At 63.9% G+C, this 19,988-nt stretch overlaps 2 protein-coding genes across 2 annotated transcripts; one reads left to right on the top strand and one right to left on the bottom strand.

Moving 5' to 3' along the window:
• Positions 1–1,383: 1,383 nt before the first annotated feature.
• ODF3L2 (outer dense fiber of sperm tails 3 like 2) lies at positions 1,384–4,942 on the bottom strand. The gene is made up of 4 exons (XM_016126594.2): positions 4,704–4,942; positions 4,009–4,116; positions 2,792–2,905; positions 1,384–1,901 (listed from the first exon to the last, which is right to left on the bottom strand). The coding sequence occupies exons 1-4, from the start codon at positions 4,843–4,845 to the stop codon at positions 1,384–1,386; spliced, it is 882 nt and encodes a 293-aa protein (XP_015982080.2). The 5' UTR covers positions 4,846–4,942.
• Positions 4,943–15,153: 10,211 nt separating this feature from the next.
• On the top strand, positions 15,154–19,272 carry MADCAM1 (mucosal vascular addressin cell adhesion molecule 1). Its single transcript, XM_016126592.2, has 5 exons — positions 15,154–15,224; positions 15,404–15,676; positions 16,120–16,443; positions 17,826–18,200; positions 18,901–19,272. The coding sequence occupies exons 1-5, from the start codon at positions 15,164–15,166 to the stop codon at positions 19,008–19,010; spliced, it is 1,143 nt and encodes a 380-aa protein (XP_015982078.2). The 5' UTR covers positions 15,154–15,163; the 3' UTR covers positions 19,011–19,272.
• The last annotated feature ends 716 nt before the right edge of the window (positions 19,273–19,988 follow it).

Raw genomic sequence — 19,988 nt, 5'->3', positions numbered from 1 at the left:
GCCCGCGAGGTGGAAGGCGGGCGGCGGGGGCGCTGAGCAGGGAGGCGATGCCGCCGGACCCCTGTGACTGTCACGCCGGGGTCGCTACTGTGCTGCGGCCGCTAGTGTGCCTCTGTGGGGCTGGGGCGAGTGGGGGAAATGCATGTGGGGGTCAGGAGTCCCCAACTGAACCTGAGCGTGCTGCAGGTCTGCTGTGGTCCACCTACCTGTGAACGGTGAGGGGGGCTTGTGTGTGTCTTCTGTGAGGAGGGCGTCCGGGTTCCCCCCATGTGTGCTTAGGGGGACTGTGCTTTTTGAGATGGGTGTGTAAGGTCCCTGCGTGGGCCAGGCACCCCCGGGCTGGGGGGGCAGTGGGGATGGAGCCGATCCCCACTTCGGCCCTCCGCACCCTGTCCTGCCCGCAGCACTGCCCGGCAGTCTCCGCCGGGGACGCCGGAGGGCATCTGTCCCTCCCGGGCTCCTGGGTGGGGGCCTTTCTGGGTCAGGGAGTCTTTAAGGCCTGGGCCCAGGTGTCGTCCCACGGAGGGCTCATGGCGCGCCCTGGACAAGTGTCCAGTCTCGGTGAACGCCGCCTGCTTCCCGAGCGGCTGCGAAGCGTGAGTGATCTTTATCAATGTCTGAAACATTGCAGGGGACCTACTGATAGATGTTAGAACACATCGAACTTCTCTACATCCTTCAAAACCCAGCTTCGATGTCCCCTCTTCCAAGAAGCCTACCTGGCTCCTACCACTTAAAGCCCCGACTCCACCTCTGGCCTCCCCAAGCCCTGGACCCCTCCTCTGGTCGCATGCAGACCCCCAGGGGCTGCAGAGTTGGGGTTCTGGGTGTTGAGAGCAGTGTTTCAGACCTCTCTGTGATGTAAGCTGACCACGGGTGAATGGACATGACAGCTCTTTTACTGCAAGCAGGTAGTGGGTGGGCGGAGCGGAGGGTGCTGGGCTGCTCCCAGCCTGGGTCGGGGCCGGGACCAGGGCAGGCAGCGGTGCTCCCACGAGAAGCAGGGAAGAGCCCAAGTTTGGCAGAAACCTGAGCTGTGTCGGGGACGCAGGCCTCAGCAGTGTGGACAGCGAGTTCTAGGACACAGGAAGCTCCATCTCCGGCCAGCCACTGGGGAGGGCCAGGGGTGTCCCTTTCTCTGCCTGGCCTGGCTTGGCCTGGCATGACCAGGAGAGAAGAAACTGGGGCGCTGGAAGGAGGCTCACCCTGCACAGGGCCGTGGGGTCACAGCCCGGGGCCTGGAGGAAGCAGGTGGCCTAGAAGGACCTCGGACATTTCAGAAAAGGGGGAAGGAAGTAGACGCCTCCCTGCCCTGGCTTCTCCAAGCCCCACTTCAGCCAAAGCCAGGCCCGGGGTGTGGGGGGCCTGCTGACGCCCCGCTTCTCAGTGTGGGAAAACTGAGGCCCGGCCCAGGCCCTGTCTGCTGCTGTCTGCGGCCATGGTGGTGGCCCGTTTGGAGTGCCGGATGCCCATGGAAAACGCCGGGGCCCGGGCCTTGGTCACGGTGACCCCCTCGGGGCTGTGGGTGCCGGGGCCAGGCGTCTCATTCCGGGGGCGTGGGGCACGCGGCCGCCCCAGCAAGGTGAAGGAGGGCGGGCGTTGGCGGTAGGCATTGGGGTCTGGGCTGTCATACTGGCCAGGACCTGGCAACTCAGCGGGATCCTGCAGGGGGCGGGCAGGGGGTGTGCGGCCCAGCACCGTGTAGCTGGGGCTGCTGGGCTTGATGAAGACCTGGGAGCCCCAGAGTGGAGGCAGGGTGTAGGCGTTGGGCGCAGGAATCGAGGTGTCCAGGGGCCGCGGGCGCAGGCGGGAGCCCAGAGTGAAAGCTGGGGGGGTCCGCTGGTGCATGGGGGCTGCCTTCTCGGGGCTGTAGGCCCCAGGGCCCGGCGTCACCTCCAGACCTGTGCGAATGGATGACGGTGGGCCATGGACAGAGTCCTCTCCTGCCGAGGGTGTTGGCTCCCCGTGGCCCATGCACACTCCGAGCTCACGACACTTCTGAAGAAGCCCGGAGGTACATCTCCGCCCTCCGCTTCCCCAGGACCTGTTCCCTCTTGACTCTCCAGGCTGCGGCCCAAGCCCAGCCCTCTGCCAGCTCCACCCCCCCCCATTCTCCACTCCCACCTCCTGGAGCTGCTTCTCACCCTTTAGACACCCCTAAAGTCCCCTCCTCCCTGCTGGGTGTTCCCCTCTCTCCAGACATGGCCGCACTGAAATGGGATGGTCCCTGCCTGGGCCTGACTCCACCACCATCCTGGGGGCTCATTAAAAGCAAGGACTTGTGCATCCACTTCAACTCCCAGCAGAGGCCGGCCACACGTGTGACTGGACGGGTAAGTGGAAGGGAAGGAGTGAATGAAAGACGGGTGGATCCGTGGATGGACGGACGGACAGACGGATGGATCCGTGGATGGACGGACGGACGGATGGGTCAGGGAGTGAACAAGCAGATGGGTCATAGGCGGAAGGTGGACGTGTGGATGGATGGGAGACTGGAATCAGGTGATCAAGTCAGGTGCTTCAGGCGGAAGGGAGCGGCCCGCAGCCTGGGAAGGGGACGCGCGCCTCTGCCCTGCACCCTGCTGTCTCCTGACGCTGAGGGCGAGCCCCGGCCGCCCGCGGCACACCTCGCTCATGTAAGGTCCCTCGGGGTGCTGGCCCCACCTCTGAGGTCTTGGGGCGCATCATTCCAAGAACGTGGGATAGGAGGGAAGGAGGGGACAGAGGCAGGAGAGTCGCCGAGACCCCGAAAGGGCAGCGTCCTGGGTGGCAGCGCAGGGCAGACACTCACCCCGAGTCTTGCCCCGGCCCTGCATGGAGTAGGCAGGGGTGCAGCTGCGGCCAAACCGGGTGACTTTGGGGTCCAGGAAGTAGACCGGCCCAGGGCTGGCGTCCAGGGGAGATGCTGAGGAAGAGGGGCCGGGTGCTGAGGACAGCCGCGATGGCCCCGCGGACGCCCTGCCCCTGCCAAGGGCTCCTGGTGGCCCGGAGGCTCTCCGTCCTCCGACGGTGCCCTCAGCCTGCCAAGGTGTGACTGCCCAGCCCAGGGGCCCGGGTCTCAGCTTTGACTTTGTCCTGATGAGTGCTCTAAGGCCTCGTGATCAAAGCTGCCGCAACCTCAGCCTCTCCCTGCCGCGAGCAGGCTCTCGACCGCAGAGCCCCTGTGAGCTCCGCCGCTGTCTGCGCCGCCTCCGCCTCAGTAGTCGGGCCAGCGCGTTAAAGAGCCTGACCGTCCATGGGGGGGTGGTGGCCCAGGGCCTGGAACTTGATACTTGCGGCCCACGACTGTGATTGCCACGGCTACTCTGGGAAAGCACATGCAAGCCTAAATGTACAGCAGGCTTCACAAGCGTTCACTGGTCTGCATGTGAACATGTATGTGCACACGCAGGACGCCGGGCACACACATGAAGCGCAACCGTGGCACATGAGCACATCCCAAGCCATCCCCCTTCCCACCTCCAGGCCTCTGCTGTGCTGCAAGCTCCGCCTGGAGCTCCCTCCTTTCCTGGGGGCTCTGCCAAACCCTCACTTATCCCGCAGAGCCCAGAGCCCTGCCGCCGCCTCCGGGAAGTCCCCGAGCATGCTGCACTGTCTGCACTCGGCACCTCGCCCAACTCCACGGGTGTGTCCTGTGACTAGGGGTAGAACTTGGAGCTCAGGTCGCTCTGGACCACAGGCTCAGTGCTTACCCTCCCTGGGGACGGGTGTGACAGCTGTGCGAAGGACGTGCTGCCATTGCTTACAGAGGAGGAAACCGAGGCGCAGAGCAGCCAAGCAGCAAGAAAAGTGCAAAGTGTGGACGGCAAACACAGGCCCACCCTCCGCTCCCTGCCCCCTCCCATTCCGTTCCTCAGGAGAACAGAAGACGAGGCCGAGGCGCCAGCAGCCGCCGCCATGGGCCTGGCTGCGTCGGGGCGGAGACGCTCCTGGCGGAGGCCGGAAGCCCAGGCCGCCCCCCCTGCCGCCCCCGGAGGCCCTCTGCCACCGTGCCCCGGCCGGGCTTACCCTCGCTGGGCCTTCGCAGCAGTGAGTAGGCAGGACCCGCCACCCTGGTGCAGTCATGGTTGATGTAGCCGACGGTGGACGGCAGGGCGTACAAGCCTGGCCCAGAGCCTGCGACCGAAGCCCTCAGGTCATAGCCCAGGGTGAGGTGCCCTGAAACCTGGAGCCCAGCCCCCGAGCCCCCGCCCGGGCCCCCAGCCGCCCTCCATGTCAGGGAGGGGAGAGCAGGGCGGGCATTGTGAGCCGAGCATGAATCACGGGGAGGGGCCCAGGGCCAGCAGCCACCTCCTGCCTTGGGGGCCGCAGGTGGACTGAGGCCCAGACACAGAGATGCAGCTGTGGCTGCGGTGTCCGGGGCTCTGCGAGGCTGTCCGTGCCACGGGGCCCGGAAGCCCGGCCACGGAGCCCGACTCCGGACGTTTCGTTACAGACAGGGAAACCAAGGCACCGGCCGGCGCCCTAACCGAGATCCCGCAGTTAGTGTCGGAGCCGGAACGTTCGGCTCGCTGACCCGTGCGCCGACTGACTCGGCCTCCGGTTTCCTGGCGTCTGCGCCCCGGACGCTGCTGTGCCCTCGGCACCCAGCAGGGTGCAGGAGCCACGACGCTCACACTCGCCCTCCTGGGCGGAAAGCGGAGGCCGCGGAGGCTCCGGAAAGGGTCCCCCCACCATGCCCCTCCCCCACAGCCGGCACGTACCGTCCCCTGAGGTGGCCATCCCTAAGGTGGCCATCCCGCAGGTCTTTCTCAGGCCAGTCTCTGGAATCTGGCACTCTGTGGCCCTCCGGCCCAGAGGCGCCGTGGTCAGCCGTGGAGCAGGGTCGCATCCGAGGGTCCCCATGGTGACCAGCGGAGGGATGGCAGGGGGCACAGGGCTGGGCAGCGCCCACAGCTGGTCCCCTGTGCCACAGCCGCTCTGGGCCCCAGGTTCCAGTGCCGTCCCCGGTCCTCGAGGCTTCTGCCGATGTTGGCAGAGCCCTGGCCTCGCCACACCCTCCTAGTGGCCGCACAGACGGGCCCTTGTCCCTCTGCTGGCCCTAGCAGGCTGGTTGGTGGACGCTGGCCTAGGAGCGAGGCCGGGATCAAATGTCGGCCAGATGGCTGGACCGTCCAGGAAAGAATCCGGTGTCAGCAGAGCGGGTCCCCTGGGAGCCGGCCGAGCTTGGCAGCCGGGGCCGGAGCCGGCCCCAGGGAGCTGGAGCCACAAACGCGACACCCACGGCCTTGTAGCAGGAGGCACTGTGAGGTCATGGGCGGCGTGGCCCCATTTCTGCAGCTGCGGAAACTGAGGCGCAGCCAAGGTCACACAGCAAGTTCCACTCTGGGCCAAGAAGCCTTCCCGCCTTCCTGCCTTCCTCCCTCCCTTCCTCCAATAAGCATTTATTGAGCACTGGCTGTGTACTAGGTTCTGTTGAGTTGGTGGGGACACAACAGGACAGACAGACGAGGAGCCGATGTTCTTTAGAGGAGAAAGAAATAAGCAACAAATTAACAAGTGAGCACAGAGCATCAGAAGGTGCGGAACGGGCGGGGCCGGGAGCCCAGGCCGCAACGCTGGGGCTGGGCGAGTGTTCCTTAGGGTGGGGTGAGAGGTCACCCGTTGAGAAGGTAGGAGACGAGGGCAAGGGGACCGGCCAGGGGCAAGGACGGCAGGGAGGCGACGTGGTCCTTCAGAGCAGCCGCTGCCTCCCAGAAGCCAACAGGGATGGATTTGCCCAGCCCAGTGCAGACTCAAGCCCCCGCCTGCACCGCCGGCTGTGCCGCGTCGGGCTCCCAGGCGGGGCTCGGGGAACTGGCTGCACAGAATTTGAATTCCTGTCTCTTCCACGGTCTCCGTGTTCGCTGCTGCATTGTAGGGCCTTTCCACACTACGGTTTTTAACTCCCTTATTGAGCTACAATTCACATGCCAGACACTCAGCTCTGCAATGTAGTTTTAATGCATTCTTTAACCTCTGAACCAAAACGCGTCAGTCTGTGTAAAAGGTCACCGGATGAATCTGAAATGCTGGTATGAGAAGAGAAGAAACCTCTTAAAATCAGTGACCTAGTTACACCTTAAAAAATTAGGAAAAGGAGAAAAGTGGCAAGAGGGAGATGAAAAATGTCGGTGGAAATGCACGAAATAGAAAACTGAGGGAAGAGTTAGCAGAAGCCCCCCCCCAGTCGAAAACTTATCCTTTAAAATAATCAACAAATTTGATCAAGTTCTAGCCAGACCGATCAAGGACACAAGAGGAAGACACGAATCGGCGGCTTCGGGAATGCAAGGCCGAGCATGGGGCGTCGTCTGCCGGATAGCCGCAGTACCTCAGTGCGGGAGGCGCCGTACCAGCCTTGCCTGTGACTCACGGGTGGGGAAACGGAGGCTAGGGAGCAGAAGTGACGTGCGCAGGTCCCTCAGTAACTCATCAGCAGAACTGGGACTCTGGGACTCCGATTTTAATCAAAGCTAAGGGTCAAGGGCTTCTTCCAGGTGCAAGCCCAGCTCAGCTGAAAATCCCCGGTGGATTCCTGCCGCCCCTCAGAGAAAAGCCAGGCCCTCGGGGTCACATGACGCTCCCTTGTCCCCTCTGCCCTCGCCCGCACCCCCCAATCGCTCACTCCATTCCGGCCACGTCAGGTGGCTGGCTGTCCCTGAGTCACTAAGAGAGTTCACACCTCAGGGCCCACAGCTGCCGTCCCTCCACCTGCGAGCGTTGGCCAGCAGATGAACCCACAGCTGGCTCCACCCTCAGGCACCTGTGGATCCCCAATATTGGGGGAGCCATTTGCTTTTTTCCAGAAGCAGCAGACACTCCAGGGCTTCCCTGGAGAGGGAAATGACAGACAAATACCCCAATCCGTCTCTCTTCCCGGCGGTCAGAGCCTCCCATTGACAGAAACCGGCCAGAAGTGCAGGACCCCAGGGAGCCCCCGCTGAGGGAGGACAGGGGCCCCGTGGAGGGTGTTCCCAGAGCCCTGCGCAGCCCACGCCCAGGCTCCCAGACCGGGAGACAGCGGCCTGCCATGGGCTGCAGACCACTGGGGACACTGCTTCCAGCCCCAACTGCCTCAGTTTCCCATCGCGACTTGGGAAGGAACTGGACTGGGATGGCCGCCTGGGACTGTGGAGCACAGCTATGAGGACCCCAGAGCCCGGCCACCGCCCGGCCTGAGCTCAGCCCCTGCGGCCCGCGGGTCCCTCCCAGCATCTCTCTGTGACTTTTCTTGTTCAGCTCAGAGGTCTTCCCAGCTACCACGTAAATGGCATGTAAATGAGATGCTAATTAATTCAAATCACATGCAAATACGCATGGTTTTAAAGCAATCTTCATTGACAGGAGAGAGTAAGTCGGAAGAATGGAAGAGGAGCCAAGAGTGAGAGCGGGAGGCTCCCGCCCCAGCACGCAGGGAGGGACATCACCTCCCCAGGCCTCAGGGTCCTGAGGGATCCATGTGGGCGATGCCCCCTGAGTCACAGCCCTCACCCTGCTTGTCCGTCCAGCCGGTTGGATCCGTGTGCTGCAGGTGCGGTCGGCGCTGGGAAACAGGCAGGAACAAAACAGAACATTCACTCTCTTCACGTTTTCGCCCAGACAGGTGGACAAGTGAGTGCGTTCCACTGTTCCTTCAGATGGCGCGCACTGCCGAGGTGAGGAGGGAGCCAGGGGAGGGCTGGGGAAAGCGCACACTAAGCAGAGGGCGCAGCAGGTGCAAAGGGCCTGAGGCCAGACGGAGCCTGGCTGTCCTGGGAACCGCGGGGAGGCCTGTGCGGCTGCAGTGGAAGGAGTGAAGGGGCAAGAAAGAGGCGTGACGGCCGGGAGGGGACAGGGCAGGCCGTGCAGGGTCCCGTGGGCGCGGGAGGACTTGGGCTTTTACCCCTAGGGATGTGGGAGCCTTGGAGGGCGGCGGGCAGAGCCTGACCAGCGGGCTGGGGGCTCACGGGCGCCCTCTGGTGGCTGCAGGGAAAAATGACTGGACCATGGGCAGCGCGGGAAACCAGGGGACCAGCGCCGAGCGCGGGCCGGCGGTGGGCTCCACCCAGGCGCCGGGGAAGCAGCGGGCCGAGAAGCTGGTGGGTTCCGCGTTTCCCAACTGGAGCCGGCAGGGTTTGCGGAAGGCTTGACATGGGGACTGAGGGAACTGGAGTGTTGAGGCCGCCTCCAGGATTGGGCGTGAGACCCTGCAGGGTGCAGCTGCGGCAGGGAGGAGAAGATGCGGCCGGCAGGTTTGGGGCGGTCAAGAGCTCAGTCTTGGAACTGTGAGTCTGGGGTCCGGTGGGAAGTGCATGTGGACACCGGCGGGCAGCCAGCCGCTCAGGACTGGGTTGTCGGTTGTCACGCCGCGTGACAAACTCCCCCGAACGCAGCTGCTTAAAACAACACAACGCGTTTATTATCAGAGTTCCCGAGGGCCGCGGAGCTGGGGCGTGTGCTCAGGCCGCGCTGAGAGGGTCGGCCCGCGCTCGGGGCTCATCGGCAGGATGGACTGGGGAGGGGGCTGCTCTCAGCTCCCCCAGGTCTGGCAGGATTTATTTCCTGGGTATAGGACTGGGGATGGAAGCCACTCGTAGTTCTGGCCACGTGGACTCTCACCAGAGTGAGGTGGGGGCCAGAGGTCGTTTGGGGACAGAGGAGGGCCTCCAACATGTGTGAGAAAAAAGGAGTCGTAACAGCCGGCGTATTCTGTAGTTGTTTGCTATGCATTTCTCCCGAGCCCCTCCATGGAGCAGGCAAGCACACACGTGCACACACGCACACCGCGGCAAGCAGCTGGAACTGCCCCCGTGTCCTGAGGGTCCAGAACATGGCTTGCCCACGGCAGGTGCACGACAAACACCTGCTGAAGAGAGGGGTGAAGGAGCGCCCCGGTCCACGCTGTGGCTGCCGCTGAGCCAAGTTCCCACCACACTTTCTAAAACCGCCGGCGGGGCAGGGGGGAGCGTGGAGAGTGAGAACAGGGTGAGAACGCGCCCCGGGCGGCTGTTTCCTGTCCCCGACACAGGAGCAGCGCAGGCCAGGTGTTCGCGGGAGCCACCGCCCCCATGCAGGGTCAGCGCGCGCTCTGCCCTTGCAGCTGCCACGGTCTGTCACTTCCCACTTCCCCAGGGCCTCGGAATTGTCCTTTGCCCAGTGGCCAGCGCCCTGACTCACGCTCGCGCGCCTCCACGGCCGCCTGGCCCTTCATTCGACAGGGCCTCTGACAAGGAGCCCCTGTTCTTCCCAGAGACAAGGCCGCGGAGAGCCGGCCAGGCTCCCCATCCGCCTCTCCCGGAAATCGCTGGCTCTTCCCAAGGGACGGGGCAGGGACGGGACCAGCTCTGTGTTCTGCTGGGTACCCAGCTGCACATCCGCCATCTGCTGAGTTCCCATTTTATAGATGAGAACACTGAGGTTCAGAGGAAGGAAGGCCTTGTATTCAGGGACTGAGGGTGTGGCTGGAGAGGGGTCCCAGCAGCCTTCCCCAGGGCCCACAAATTCCTACCTGAGAAGGTCCTTTCTCCGGGCTCTGGCTTCCTCCACCCCGGCCCCCGTGCAGCCCCCCTGCCCCCCTGCTTTTCTGGAGCCCCCCAGGCAGCTCCAGCCTCGGCGCCTTTGCGCTCACTGAACCTTGTACCTGGTTGGCCTTTCCCACATAGACGATGCCCCTTCAAGGCTCTGCTCAAGCCTCCGCATCCGAACGAGTCTTCCTCCCATCACCCAGTTTAACCTCACGACTCGCCCCAGCGCCGCACTGCCAATACCCCTCCCATCTCACTGTTCTTTGCCCCACGGTGCGTATCACCGGCTAACGCAGCGGAGCACTTACCCGCTACGCAGTGGTGAGCTGCAGTTTGTGCGGGCTGTTAGATCTGCAGTATTGTGAGCTGGCCAATGTCACATTGGTAGCTCGAAATCAACCATGGCAGGAGTATCCACACCACAGGAACCAGCCGCACTGCGGAGCGGGGGCGCCGGGCCCTCGACATTTCCAGGGACACGGCTGCCTGCTTATCGTGCGTAGTGCTGAGGGACGGGCTCCCCACCCCCATTAGAATGCAAGCCCCCCGGGCAGGAGTCAGCCCGTCCTGCTCTGCTCTCGCCCTCACCCCCAGAACAAAACTTGGCAACTGGTAGGCACGCAATAAATATCTGTTGAATTCAGGAGTAAACCTCATTCTTAGTACCTGTTCAGACTGTGACAGAGGGACTCCTGTGACAAAACCACCCCTCAACACGCCCCGGGCTCTACCGCCATCATGCCAGTCCCCAGAAACCCCAGAAACATCCTCCCACACCTAGATGTACCAGTCCAGTTACCTAGCACCTTGACCCCAAACCAGACAATAAGACCCTGGACGCCTTAGTAACATGACTCTGTCGCAGCAACTCGACCCTTGTCGTGCTGATCCCAGCCCCCTAGCAACTCGAGGTGCCATAGCAACTCCTGGTGTCATGATCCAAGCCCCGGGGGTGACAGCAGGAACACTGTCGCCACGGACTCCGGTCCCAGCGACGTTCCTTTGTGCGTTCATTCAACACCAATGTATTGCGCGGCAGCCGCCGTCCGGGTTCAGGGATGCAGGACCATGCAGGCTGTCTCGCTGGTTCCCCCCGTGACCTGCCCCTGTCCCTGGTGCTGGACAATGCAATGAATCTAGAGAACTTAGGGACGGGGAGTTGGTTTAAAGAAGCTCGACGTCCTCGTCATTGGCACGAGTGGACGGGAAGCCCCGGTAAGCGCAGCTCCTCACGCACGTTCGCCGAGCTGCCGACTCAGGTCCCGCAGGGTTGAGATGTTCCGAGAGGCGAGTTGGAGGCTCTGGCTAGAGAGGCCCTGCGGCGCGCGCGGCCTCGTGGGAAACGCAGCCTCGGGCCGCGGACCCTCGGCCCCCGAGGCATGCTGGGAGTTGTAGTCCGGCAGCCTCGGGGCACAGAAGCTGCAGGGACTTTGGGCGGAACCGGTGCTCCCGCAGAGACCGAGCCAGGCCCGGGTTTGCCGACCGCGGCGGGAGTCGCAGCCGGAGCCGGAGCATCCCCAGCGGCGCCACGCTGCAGGATGCAGGCATCCCGAGGGCCGAGCAGAGCTAGGTGAGGCGGCCGGGGCACCATGACTAGCAAGAAGCGGATGAACCGCAGCGTCCAGCTAGCCGAGAAGATCGTCCCCAAGGATGGCGGGGCCATGAGTACCCGAGCGCCGGCCTGACCCGGGACCCCGCTCCCGTCCCCGCTCCTGACCGTGCGGAGCACCCCACGGCTCATCTGGACAAGCTGGGGCTCCCAGTCTCTGCCTTGGAAGCTAAACCTGGGCCCCATTCCCTACTCAGGACTCCCAAACCCAACCTAGTCCACCCAGACCCCTTCTCTAAACAGTCAGGCACAGTCCTGCAACCCCGTTTCCCCACCCTCCCTGCAGAAGCACCCCCAACTCCACCTTGATCGGCTCTGAGATGGGCCCCATCTCATCATCCAGTCCTGGCTGCCGAGCTCAGAGCTGCCCAAGACCCCGTCCCTACTAGTGTTGCGGATGCAGACACTCCGCCTGAAAGAAGCTCCTTGGGCAGAGAACTTCTCTGAGGGGTCTGGCCTGGGCATTGTTGGTGACCTCCAGCCCCTCCCCTGCTACAGTCCGGCAGACCTATTCTTTCAGGCCCTGCACCAGCCACCCCTCCCTCCCAACCTTCGACGTTCCAAGCTTGCATTTGGGCCTGACTTCCTTGGGCATTGTGGGGTGTTGAGCAGCATCCCTGCCCCCACCCCCAACTTGATGTCAGGAGCACCCTCAGTCATGGCAACCACGGATGTCCCTTAGATGACACCAGTGTCCAGCCGGGAGTGGGAAGGCTCGCCCCTGGGTGAGACCCACCATCTCAGCCCCTTAAAACAGCCTGGGGTGAAGCGGAGAGGGGAGCTCACCACCTGACCAGGGCATATGTCCATCCTGTGCCCCAGACAGGCCACAAGCCCAGCCAGGGGCAGAGCCCTATGCCCACCAGAAATGGAATTGGAGCTGAACAGGTCACTTAAATCCTCCAGCAGCTTCATAGAAAAACAGAAGAAATGGGTGGCATAAATAAAATAATGAGTTTGATAACAAGTACTACGTGCTTTATTTAATTAACCAGTGTTAGCCCCAGGCCCAGAATGGTGTAGCCGGCACCCCCAAATCGGCTCTCAGCAACATGTGCCTCCCTGCCCTGTGGGGCAGGTGAGGGGCCCGGGCACCCTCAGAGACTCCCGCCCTTACCCGTCCACCTCCCTCAGGGTTGCCAGCCTGAGCCCTTCACCCTGGGTGGAGGGCGAGCCGCAGCCCCCAGGGAGGCCAGTTGTCTGAACTGGAGGTCACAGAGCAAAGTGTCCATTCCCCTGGGCACTCCTCACGACAAATCTCAGGCCCTCGGGAAGCCTGCAGGCCATGCGGCATGCAGACCGCCAGCCTAGACAGATCTGGGACAGCCGCCCGCCACCCCTTTTGCCAAACTTGGGTTCAGCTTCGCAGACAGAGATTCATTGAGGACGAACGGTGTCTTCACGGGCATTCTGCAGTAGTTGTGGTAGATGTCCTGGGTCACCCCTCCAGCCATGCCGCCTTGGCCCAGCTCAGCCAGGCAATTTCAGGGGCCGGCAGGGGATCGGAAGCCTGATGGACTAGAGCAGCAATTCCCGCCCTCTGAGGGGTTATCTATTAATCGGCCATGCGCAGCCTGAGACCCACCATCCTTGAGACCCACCGAGGCAGGGCATGGCCCTGGGGGGCAGGGCTCAGGCTCACATCCTGGGCCTGAGGTCCTCCAGCACCACAGCTGGGTAGAGTACCCAACGGGGGTCACAAATGAACCAGCCCATCCCTGAGAAAGAGCCGCGATGCCCCAACTGACCAGTGGTGTGAGTGAGGGGAGCTCGCCCAGCCGGCCGTGAAGGGGGCCCCTGGAGGGAATGGGTGTTTCCTGGGGCTCCGTCGCCTGGGCACCCTCATCGGCCCGTGTCCCCTGCGGAGACCAGTGGGAAGGTGCACTCGGAGGCCAGGATGTCTGGTGCTGGAGGGGAGACTGGGACCCTTTGTGGGAAGAAAGCTTCCTGCCAAGGCCGCTAAGGACTTCCTCCTGGATGGAGACAATGCCGGGAAGGGGGATGGGAGGGCAGACTGTGCAGGAAGCCTGGGCTGGGGGCCGGGGGGGGGGGGGGTGGGCACAGAGCAAGGACCACAGCTCCCCACTCCCCACGACTCCCATGGGCTCAGCTTCCCAGGGACAAGACCACACATCCCGAGGGGGGGGGGAAATTGGCTCAGGCCATCTCTATCGCTGGCCTCAGGCTCCCAGGGGTCCCTCTGCCCCACCCTGGGGTCCACGGGACCCTTCCGCCAGGCTCCCTTCCTGCCCTCCGTCCCTCTCCTCTCTCTCTCCAGCCGCCCTCTCCCTCCACCACGCTCCACCTCTGCCCAGGACCTTCTTCATACCCTCAGCTGCCCTGTCCTCAGGGGGCCGCCACTGAACCCCCCATTCCAGATCACAGGGTTCTCCTTGGCGCTCTCCCAGTGGTGTGGGCGTGACTGGGCAGGTTCACTCGTCACTCAGTCACTCACTCTGGCAGAGCTCAGATCTGGGATCCTGAAGTGGGCGAGTGGGGGGCAGGGCGCAGAAAGCTGGGTCACGCCCGCCGAGGGGCCTCTGCTGGAAGGGCAGCAGGAAGCGGGGTCAGGGGCTGGGAAGAGGCCCATTCACTAGGCCCGCTGCCCCCCGCCCGGGTTAAGGGCCCAGCTTCCCCGGGAAGGGCCCGCGCCTCCGGCCAGCAGCGGTCACAGTGTGGAGCCCACCTTCCTGTGCGGCCTTTCCCGGCACTGCGGAGGAGGGGGTGGGGCCCAGGGACAGGACTTCGGGGACTTCGGGCTCCTGCTCCTGGGCCCTCCCTCCGTGAGGCCTCTCTCTGCTCTTCGGCTCCCAGCCTCTCTGAGCCTCAGTTTCCCCCCTCTGCTCCCAGCCCCTCCTCTTGGGTCTGAGCTTTTGCCTCTGCCAGGCTGAGGAGAGGCAGACAGGCAGGGAGGGGGTGGTGCTCAGAAACCCATCGCATGGCTGCTCCAGGCAAACTGAGAGGCAGGCCACACCCTGAGGTTAAGAGGGGCCAGCCAGGGTGCTCCGGCCCCTTCCCTCCGGTGTGCCTGCTGCGATGGGGCCTGGGGCCACAGTGGGGCCGTGGCTGACAGCGTCCCCCTAGTCCAGGCGACTTGTGACTCCAGCGGCCCGACCTGGACCTAGCTAAGGGCTGCAAGGGGAGTGGGGCAGGAGGGGCAGCGGGAAGGCGGCCGGGAGCTCCGAGCGGGGGAGGGGGCACCGCCACGCACTGGCCTGAGGCTGCCCGAGCCCCAGGGCTCCGGCCAGTGCAGTCGGTGTGTTCCCTTCTGCCACAGGCAGCCTTAGGGTACACAGGCTCGGAAGGGTGTTTCTAAACCCGCCCGGAGCAGACAGCAGAACTGGGACCAGGCGGGGACACCGAGGCGAGGGGGGAGGGTGCAGGCGGCCGGTCCTCAGATGCGGTTCCTCAGGACTGGCCGGCGACTGCAGTGGCGGGGAGCCGGGCCAGGCCCCTTCCAAGCCCTCTCCTGTGGACGCCAGACCCAGGTCCCCCGTGCAACGTGGGATGGAGTCCACCCCCCCCCCCCGCCCCTGGCTCCCACCAGCCTGCCCGTGTGACAGGGGAGCGACAAAGGCAGGGGCAGGTCGTGACATGTCCCAAGCACTGGCGAGCCTCAGCTCCGTCACCGGGGGAGAAGCCCGCACTGCCGGAAGCTGGAAGGCTGCCGCGCTCTGCGGCCCCCCGCACGCCTCGCAAGGGAGTGACGGCTGAGGTCCCGCCCACGGGGTGCGCGCGGAGGCGCCCACGGAGGCTTCGATCCGATTCCACTCCCTGCACCTCCACGGTCACCGCTTCTCCACCCCGTCTTGCAATCTTCCCGTCTCCGAAAGTGAGGCCTGGAATCGGGCCAGACCTCCCCGCCCCGTCCGTGTGACCTCGGCCCGGCCCTCCCATCTCTGGCCCCCAGTCCCTGCCTCTCTGTCGCCTCCAGGGTCGGGGGTCACGGCGGGAAACCCCCTTAGGAAACCCCCGGGGAGCAGCTAGGGGCGGAGAAGCAGAGTCGCGGCGGGGCGCCACCATTTAAGACGCCTCCCTCGAGGGTGGGGGACAGAGCAGGGGACCTAGCATGGAGCGGGACCTCGCCCTCTGGCTTCTCCTCTTGGTGGGGCCTCTGCAGCAAGGCCGCGGTGAGCGCGCGGAGCGGGGGGCCGAGACGCAAGCTCTTCCAGGGGAGGGGGCGGGTGCGGAGGGGTTTGACGACGGGAGGCGGGGAGGCTGGGAGGCTCAGGGAGGGAGACAGGGGGTCCTGCGGGGTGGGGGCGGCCTCTGGGCGTTGGGCGGGGCTGAGCGCACCGACTGCCCGTAGGTGGGCCCCTGGAGGTGGAGCCGCGCGAGCCCGTGGTGGCGGTGGCCTTGGGCGGGTCGCGGCAGCTCACCTGCCGCCTGGCCTGCGCGGGCCACAGGGCCGCCTCAGTGCAGTGGCGGGGCCTGGACACCAGCCTGGGCGCCGTGCAGTCGGGCGCCGGCAGCAGCGTCCTCTCCGTGCAAAACGCCTCGCTGTCCGCGGCGGGGACCCGTGTGTGCGTGGGCTCCTGCGGGAACCTCACCTTCCAGCAGAAGGTGCAGCTCCTGGTGTTCGGTGAGCCCCACCTCTCCACTCCTCCCCGCCTTTGCACGAGCCAGGCCCACCCAGCAGCCCTGTATGGTCTCTGACCCCATGCCACCTCTTCCAGAGTGTCTCCCGGGAATGCCCACCCTGCCCCAGCCCGAAGCCTGCGTGGCAAGCTCCCGAGTCGCTCTGCAATCCTTTCCATCCTCTCTGCATCGCCCCCCGAACCTTGCCGTCCCAGAGTTCACTGCCTCGCCCCCAATCCACCCCTAAACTTCCCACCTGGGACCCCCTGTCCTTTCTGCTCTGGACCCTTCCCCAGCACCTTATATCCTGGGCACACAGGGTGTGGCCACTGGGCCTTCCCTGTCTCTGTACAACCAGCAGTCCCTACGCCCCCCACTGGCCCCACCCCACGCCCCCTCCTCGGCCCTCTGGGCTCACCCTACCCACCTCGAATTTTCCCCACACAGCCTTCCCAGATCAGCTGACTGTCTCCCCAGTGGCTCTGGTGGCGGGGCAGGACCGGGAGGTGGCCTGCACGGCCCACAACGTCACGCCCGCCGACCCTGACACCCTCACCTTGTCGCTGCTCCTGGGGGACCAGGAGCTGGAGGGGGCGCAGGCTCTAGGCCACGATTTGGATGAGGAGCCCCAGGAGGGCGAGGGCCAGCTGTTCCGAGTGACAGAGCGCTGGCTGCTGCCCCCCCTGGGGACACCGGCCCCGCCCACGCTCCACTGCCAGGCGACCATGAGGCTGCCAGGCTTGGAGCTGAACCACCGCCGGCCCATTCCAGGTGAGCCCGCGGGGCCCTGACCAGCCTGCGTCTCAGCGTCCCCCAGGAAGCTGGCAAAGCCACGCCGCCCGGCTTCTGTGAGCCTTGAGAAACGGGGTCCAACAGCTCTTCTGAAACCCTGACGATCCATCTTTAGTCTGCCCCTGGCAGTAGTCAGAGCGATGCTTCTAATTGGTTTATTTATTCATTCAATGTGTATACTGAGCACTTACCCTGTGCCAGGCCCCGCGAGCTCCCATCCTGCTCCGCCCTCCGCCCTGGTCCCCAGCTCCTACCTTCACGTCCGAGTCTGTCCTCCCAAGAGTAGCCACGAGAGGGCGCCGGTGAGCACCCGAGTCAGGCCCCGCCCCTCGGCCCACTGTCCTCCAGGGCTCCCACCTCCCTCAGGCTAAAAGCCCAAGACCTCCCCAGACCCGCACCGCCCTGCACGACCCGCCTGTTAGCCCCTCCGTGCCCTCGCCGCCTGCCTCGCTCACTGTAATGCACTCTGCGCCAGCCACGCTCGGCACGGACCTGCCTCAGGGCCTTTGCACCTGCTGTTCCAGCCACTGAGTGCTCTTCCCCAGATTTCTCCCCCCTCCCCCTCCCGCTCCCATATGTACACACACGCGCACGCACACACACACGCACACACACGCGCGCGCGCACGCACACACATGCGCGCGCGCACGCACACGAGCCCTTGCTCTTCTTCCGCTGGATGTTTCTTGACCCCTTTTGCCGGCATCTGACAGCCTATATGTCCTCTTCATTTTCTTCCCGTTAACTGTCTGCCCTGCTCTTGGCTTCTCCGAGACAGGAATGTGTCTGCTCGTCCAGGGCTGTGTGCCCAGTGGCTAAAACAGTGCGTGGGGCAGGGTGTGCAGCAGGTGTGTGCTGAGTGGGTGAATCACTCTCATCATCGTGCCCAACACACAGCAGGCGCACAGTAGATACTTGCCGAGTGGTGAACGACCAAACAGTTAACAAGGGGCCCAGCGCGCAGTAGGTGCTCAGTGTGTCAGATGCGCCCTCCCCTCTGTCCACCTCCCTGTCCCATGTAGCATGGTCCAGTGCTCACTGACCCCACAATCTGGAAGTCCATGTGACCCTGGGGGAGGCTCTCACCCCTTCCAGTTGGGGAGAGGAAGAAGACATGGAGATTCAGAGACTCCCTCAGGGTTGGGGGGCCCGCCCTGGACCCCGACCCCACTTCAACCCATTGATACACACTGCGACCACCCAAGCGGTCCCAGGCTTGGAGCAGTTCCGGTCCAACCCTGTGGTCTGGATGGAGAGACTGCTGGAGGGGGGCCCGTAGTGGCAGGGAGATGGATGGGGAGACTGAGGCTGAGGGGCCAAAGGGTATCGAGGAGAAAAAAAGCGGGTACCTTCGTTTTTAGTCCTGCACAGCCCGACATCCCAGGAGCCCCCCGTCATGACCTCCCCAGAGGCCACCCTGCAACAGGGCTCCAGCCCCAGCACCAGGAGTCCTGACCCCAAGCCCGGGAACAGCTCCATCGGGCCCTGCCGCCCCGAGATCCACCAGTCGCCAGCACCAGCGGGTCTGGAGCTGCTGTGCGAGGCGCCCTGTGGCCCAGGCATGGCTGTGCGCTGGACCCAGGCCCCCGGCCACCTGGAGGCCTATGAGAGGCGGGAGGCCGGCGCCCAAGCTTGGCTGAGCGTGCCGTGGGCCGGATGCCACCCGGAGGGCTGGTTCCAGTGCCGCCTGGACCCAGGGGGGCAGACAGCCAGTCTGTACCTAGTCCCAGAAGTCTGTGAGTCTGGGTGGGGTGGGTGCTGGGGGTGCTGGGAGGGAGGCAAGCCTTGCGTCAAGACCTCAGACATGGAGGTGCCCTGCCAGCCTGTTTCCCAACTGTTCAGGGGGCTTCTCCCTCACCGCAAGAGGACAGTCGCTTGGCATGGCGATGACCGTAAATATCAGAGACGTGCCGGTTTCACAGCAGTGTGTAAATTCTGAACGTTAGAGGCTACAGCAGCCTGTGAAATAGAAGTAGGGTACAGCTGCTTCAGTCACTTCGCGTTTTCCAGCAGCCAGACAGAAAAAAAGTAAAAATGAGTTAGATGACATATTTCACAGAACCAGTGTATGGCAAACAGCACCATTTCTACATGCAAAATGTAAAAAGGTGTAAACGAGACAGTATGTTCCTGCAGTGTGCATTTTGCACCGACGACCCCTCTCCACCCCAAGGAGCCGCATTTCTACCACAGATGTGGTGGGTGGCCGCCTCTGGACGGCCCCCTCCTAACGGCAAGGTCCCAAGTAATTTCTGAAAGACTAAAGTCCTGGGGACATTCCAGGGGTCTTGCACATTTCAAAGACATTCTAAGCCGTGAAGTCCCAAGTAACATTTGGGGGAACTCAGTAAATCTGGAAACCCCAAGCGGGCTCTGCTGCACTTCTCCCCACGACCTGCAAAGAGGGGTTCAGCCTCCGGACTCTGTTCTCTCTAGGCAGCCCCCCAGCGTCCGAAGCCCTGTGGACCGGCAGCCTGGTGCTGGCGCTGCTCCTCCTGGCATTCCTCACCTACCACCTGTGGAGACGCTGCCGGCCAGCAGGCTGATGGCCAGGCCCGCCAGCTCCTCCAGCCCTCAGCTCTGCCAGCACCAGACTGAAGTAGCTACCCCTCCTGAAGTAGCCTGCCTATCCTTCCACTCAGTTGTGACTGGAGGACGTTTGCAGGGTTCTGGACAGCATGAGAGCTGATCACAGGCCCTTTACACTGTTAGCCAGCACATCCAGGCTCTCCAGCCAGCTGGGTTTTTCCTCCGTCGGGACTCTGGGGAGCAACCCCCAGCTGGAGAATAAAGAGCATCTGGCCTGACCTCAGTGGTTCCTTTCGTGATACGAAGACCCGGGGATCCTCTGCTCTAGGAGACTCTCAGAGAGACAGGATGGACTGACACCCCAGCCAGCCCCACTGGGCCAGGGCCGGGGGAGCCTGCGCTCTGCCTGGAGCGGAAGGGTACGCTGTGCCTTTCCCTGGGTGCAGAGACGCTGCAGTTTCAAGAAAAAGCAGGTGTCCTCGAAAGAACCAGAGAACGTACTTGGTAGGGGGGACCGTATGGACAAAGGCACAGAAGAGAGGTGGCTTATTAAGGGAGCTAAGGGAGAGAGAGAAGACAGAGGCTGGAAACAGAACAGGTGCCAGGGGCTTGGGCCTGCGGGCACTGGGGAGCCATGGGAGCGCTGAGGGCGCCAGAGGACGCGGCGCGAGAAAGCTCCCTCCAGTGGCGAGGAAGGGTAACAGCCTGGGACGGGGACCCGGGGATCGTGGGTGGTCCACTCATTCCTCCAACGCGCACTAGGGGCCGCGAGAGCCCAGAGCAGAACCATCGTGCAGTTGGGGGCGGATGACTGGGGCGAGGGGGGGGGTTGTCCCCACGAGGTGAGCTATAAACTCAGACCAAATTGGGTTAGGCTGAAAGCTGGACTGAGCGCAAAGGCTCAAAGACGAAAACCGAAAAAAAGGGGGCGGGGCGGCGCTCAGGCCTCGGATCGGGGTGGAGCCGTCGCCGCCCACGAGCGGCCCGGCTTCTCT

Source organism: Rousettus aegyptiacus, unplaced genomic scaffold (assembly GCF_014176215.1).
Source record: "Rousettus aegyptiacus isolate mRouAeg1 unplaced genomic scaffold, mRouAeg1.p scaffold_m13_p_16, whole genome shotgun sequence".
Classification (NCBI taxonomy): Eukaryota; Metazoa; Chordata; class Mammalia; order Chiroptera; family Pteropodidae; genus Rousettus; species Rousettus aegyptiacus.
The sequence above is the reverse complement of the archived record's forward strand: the minus strand, read 5'-3'. Positions and strand labels throughout refer to the sequence as shown.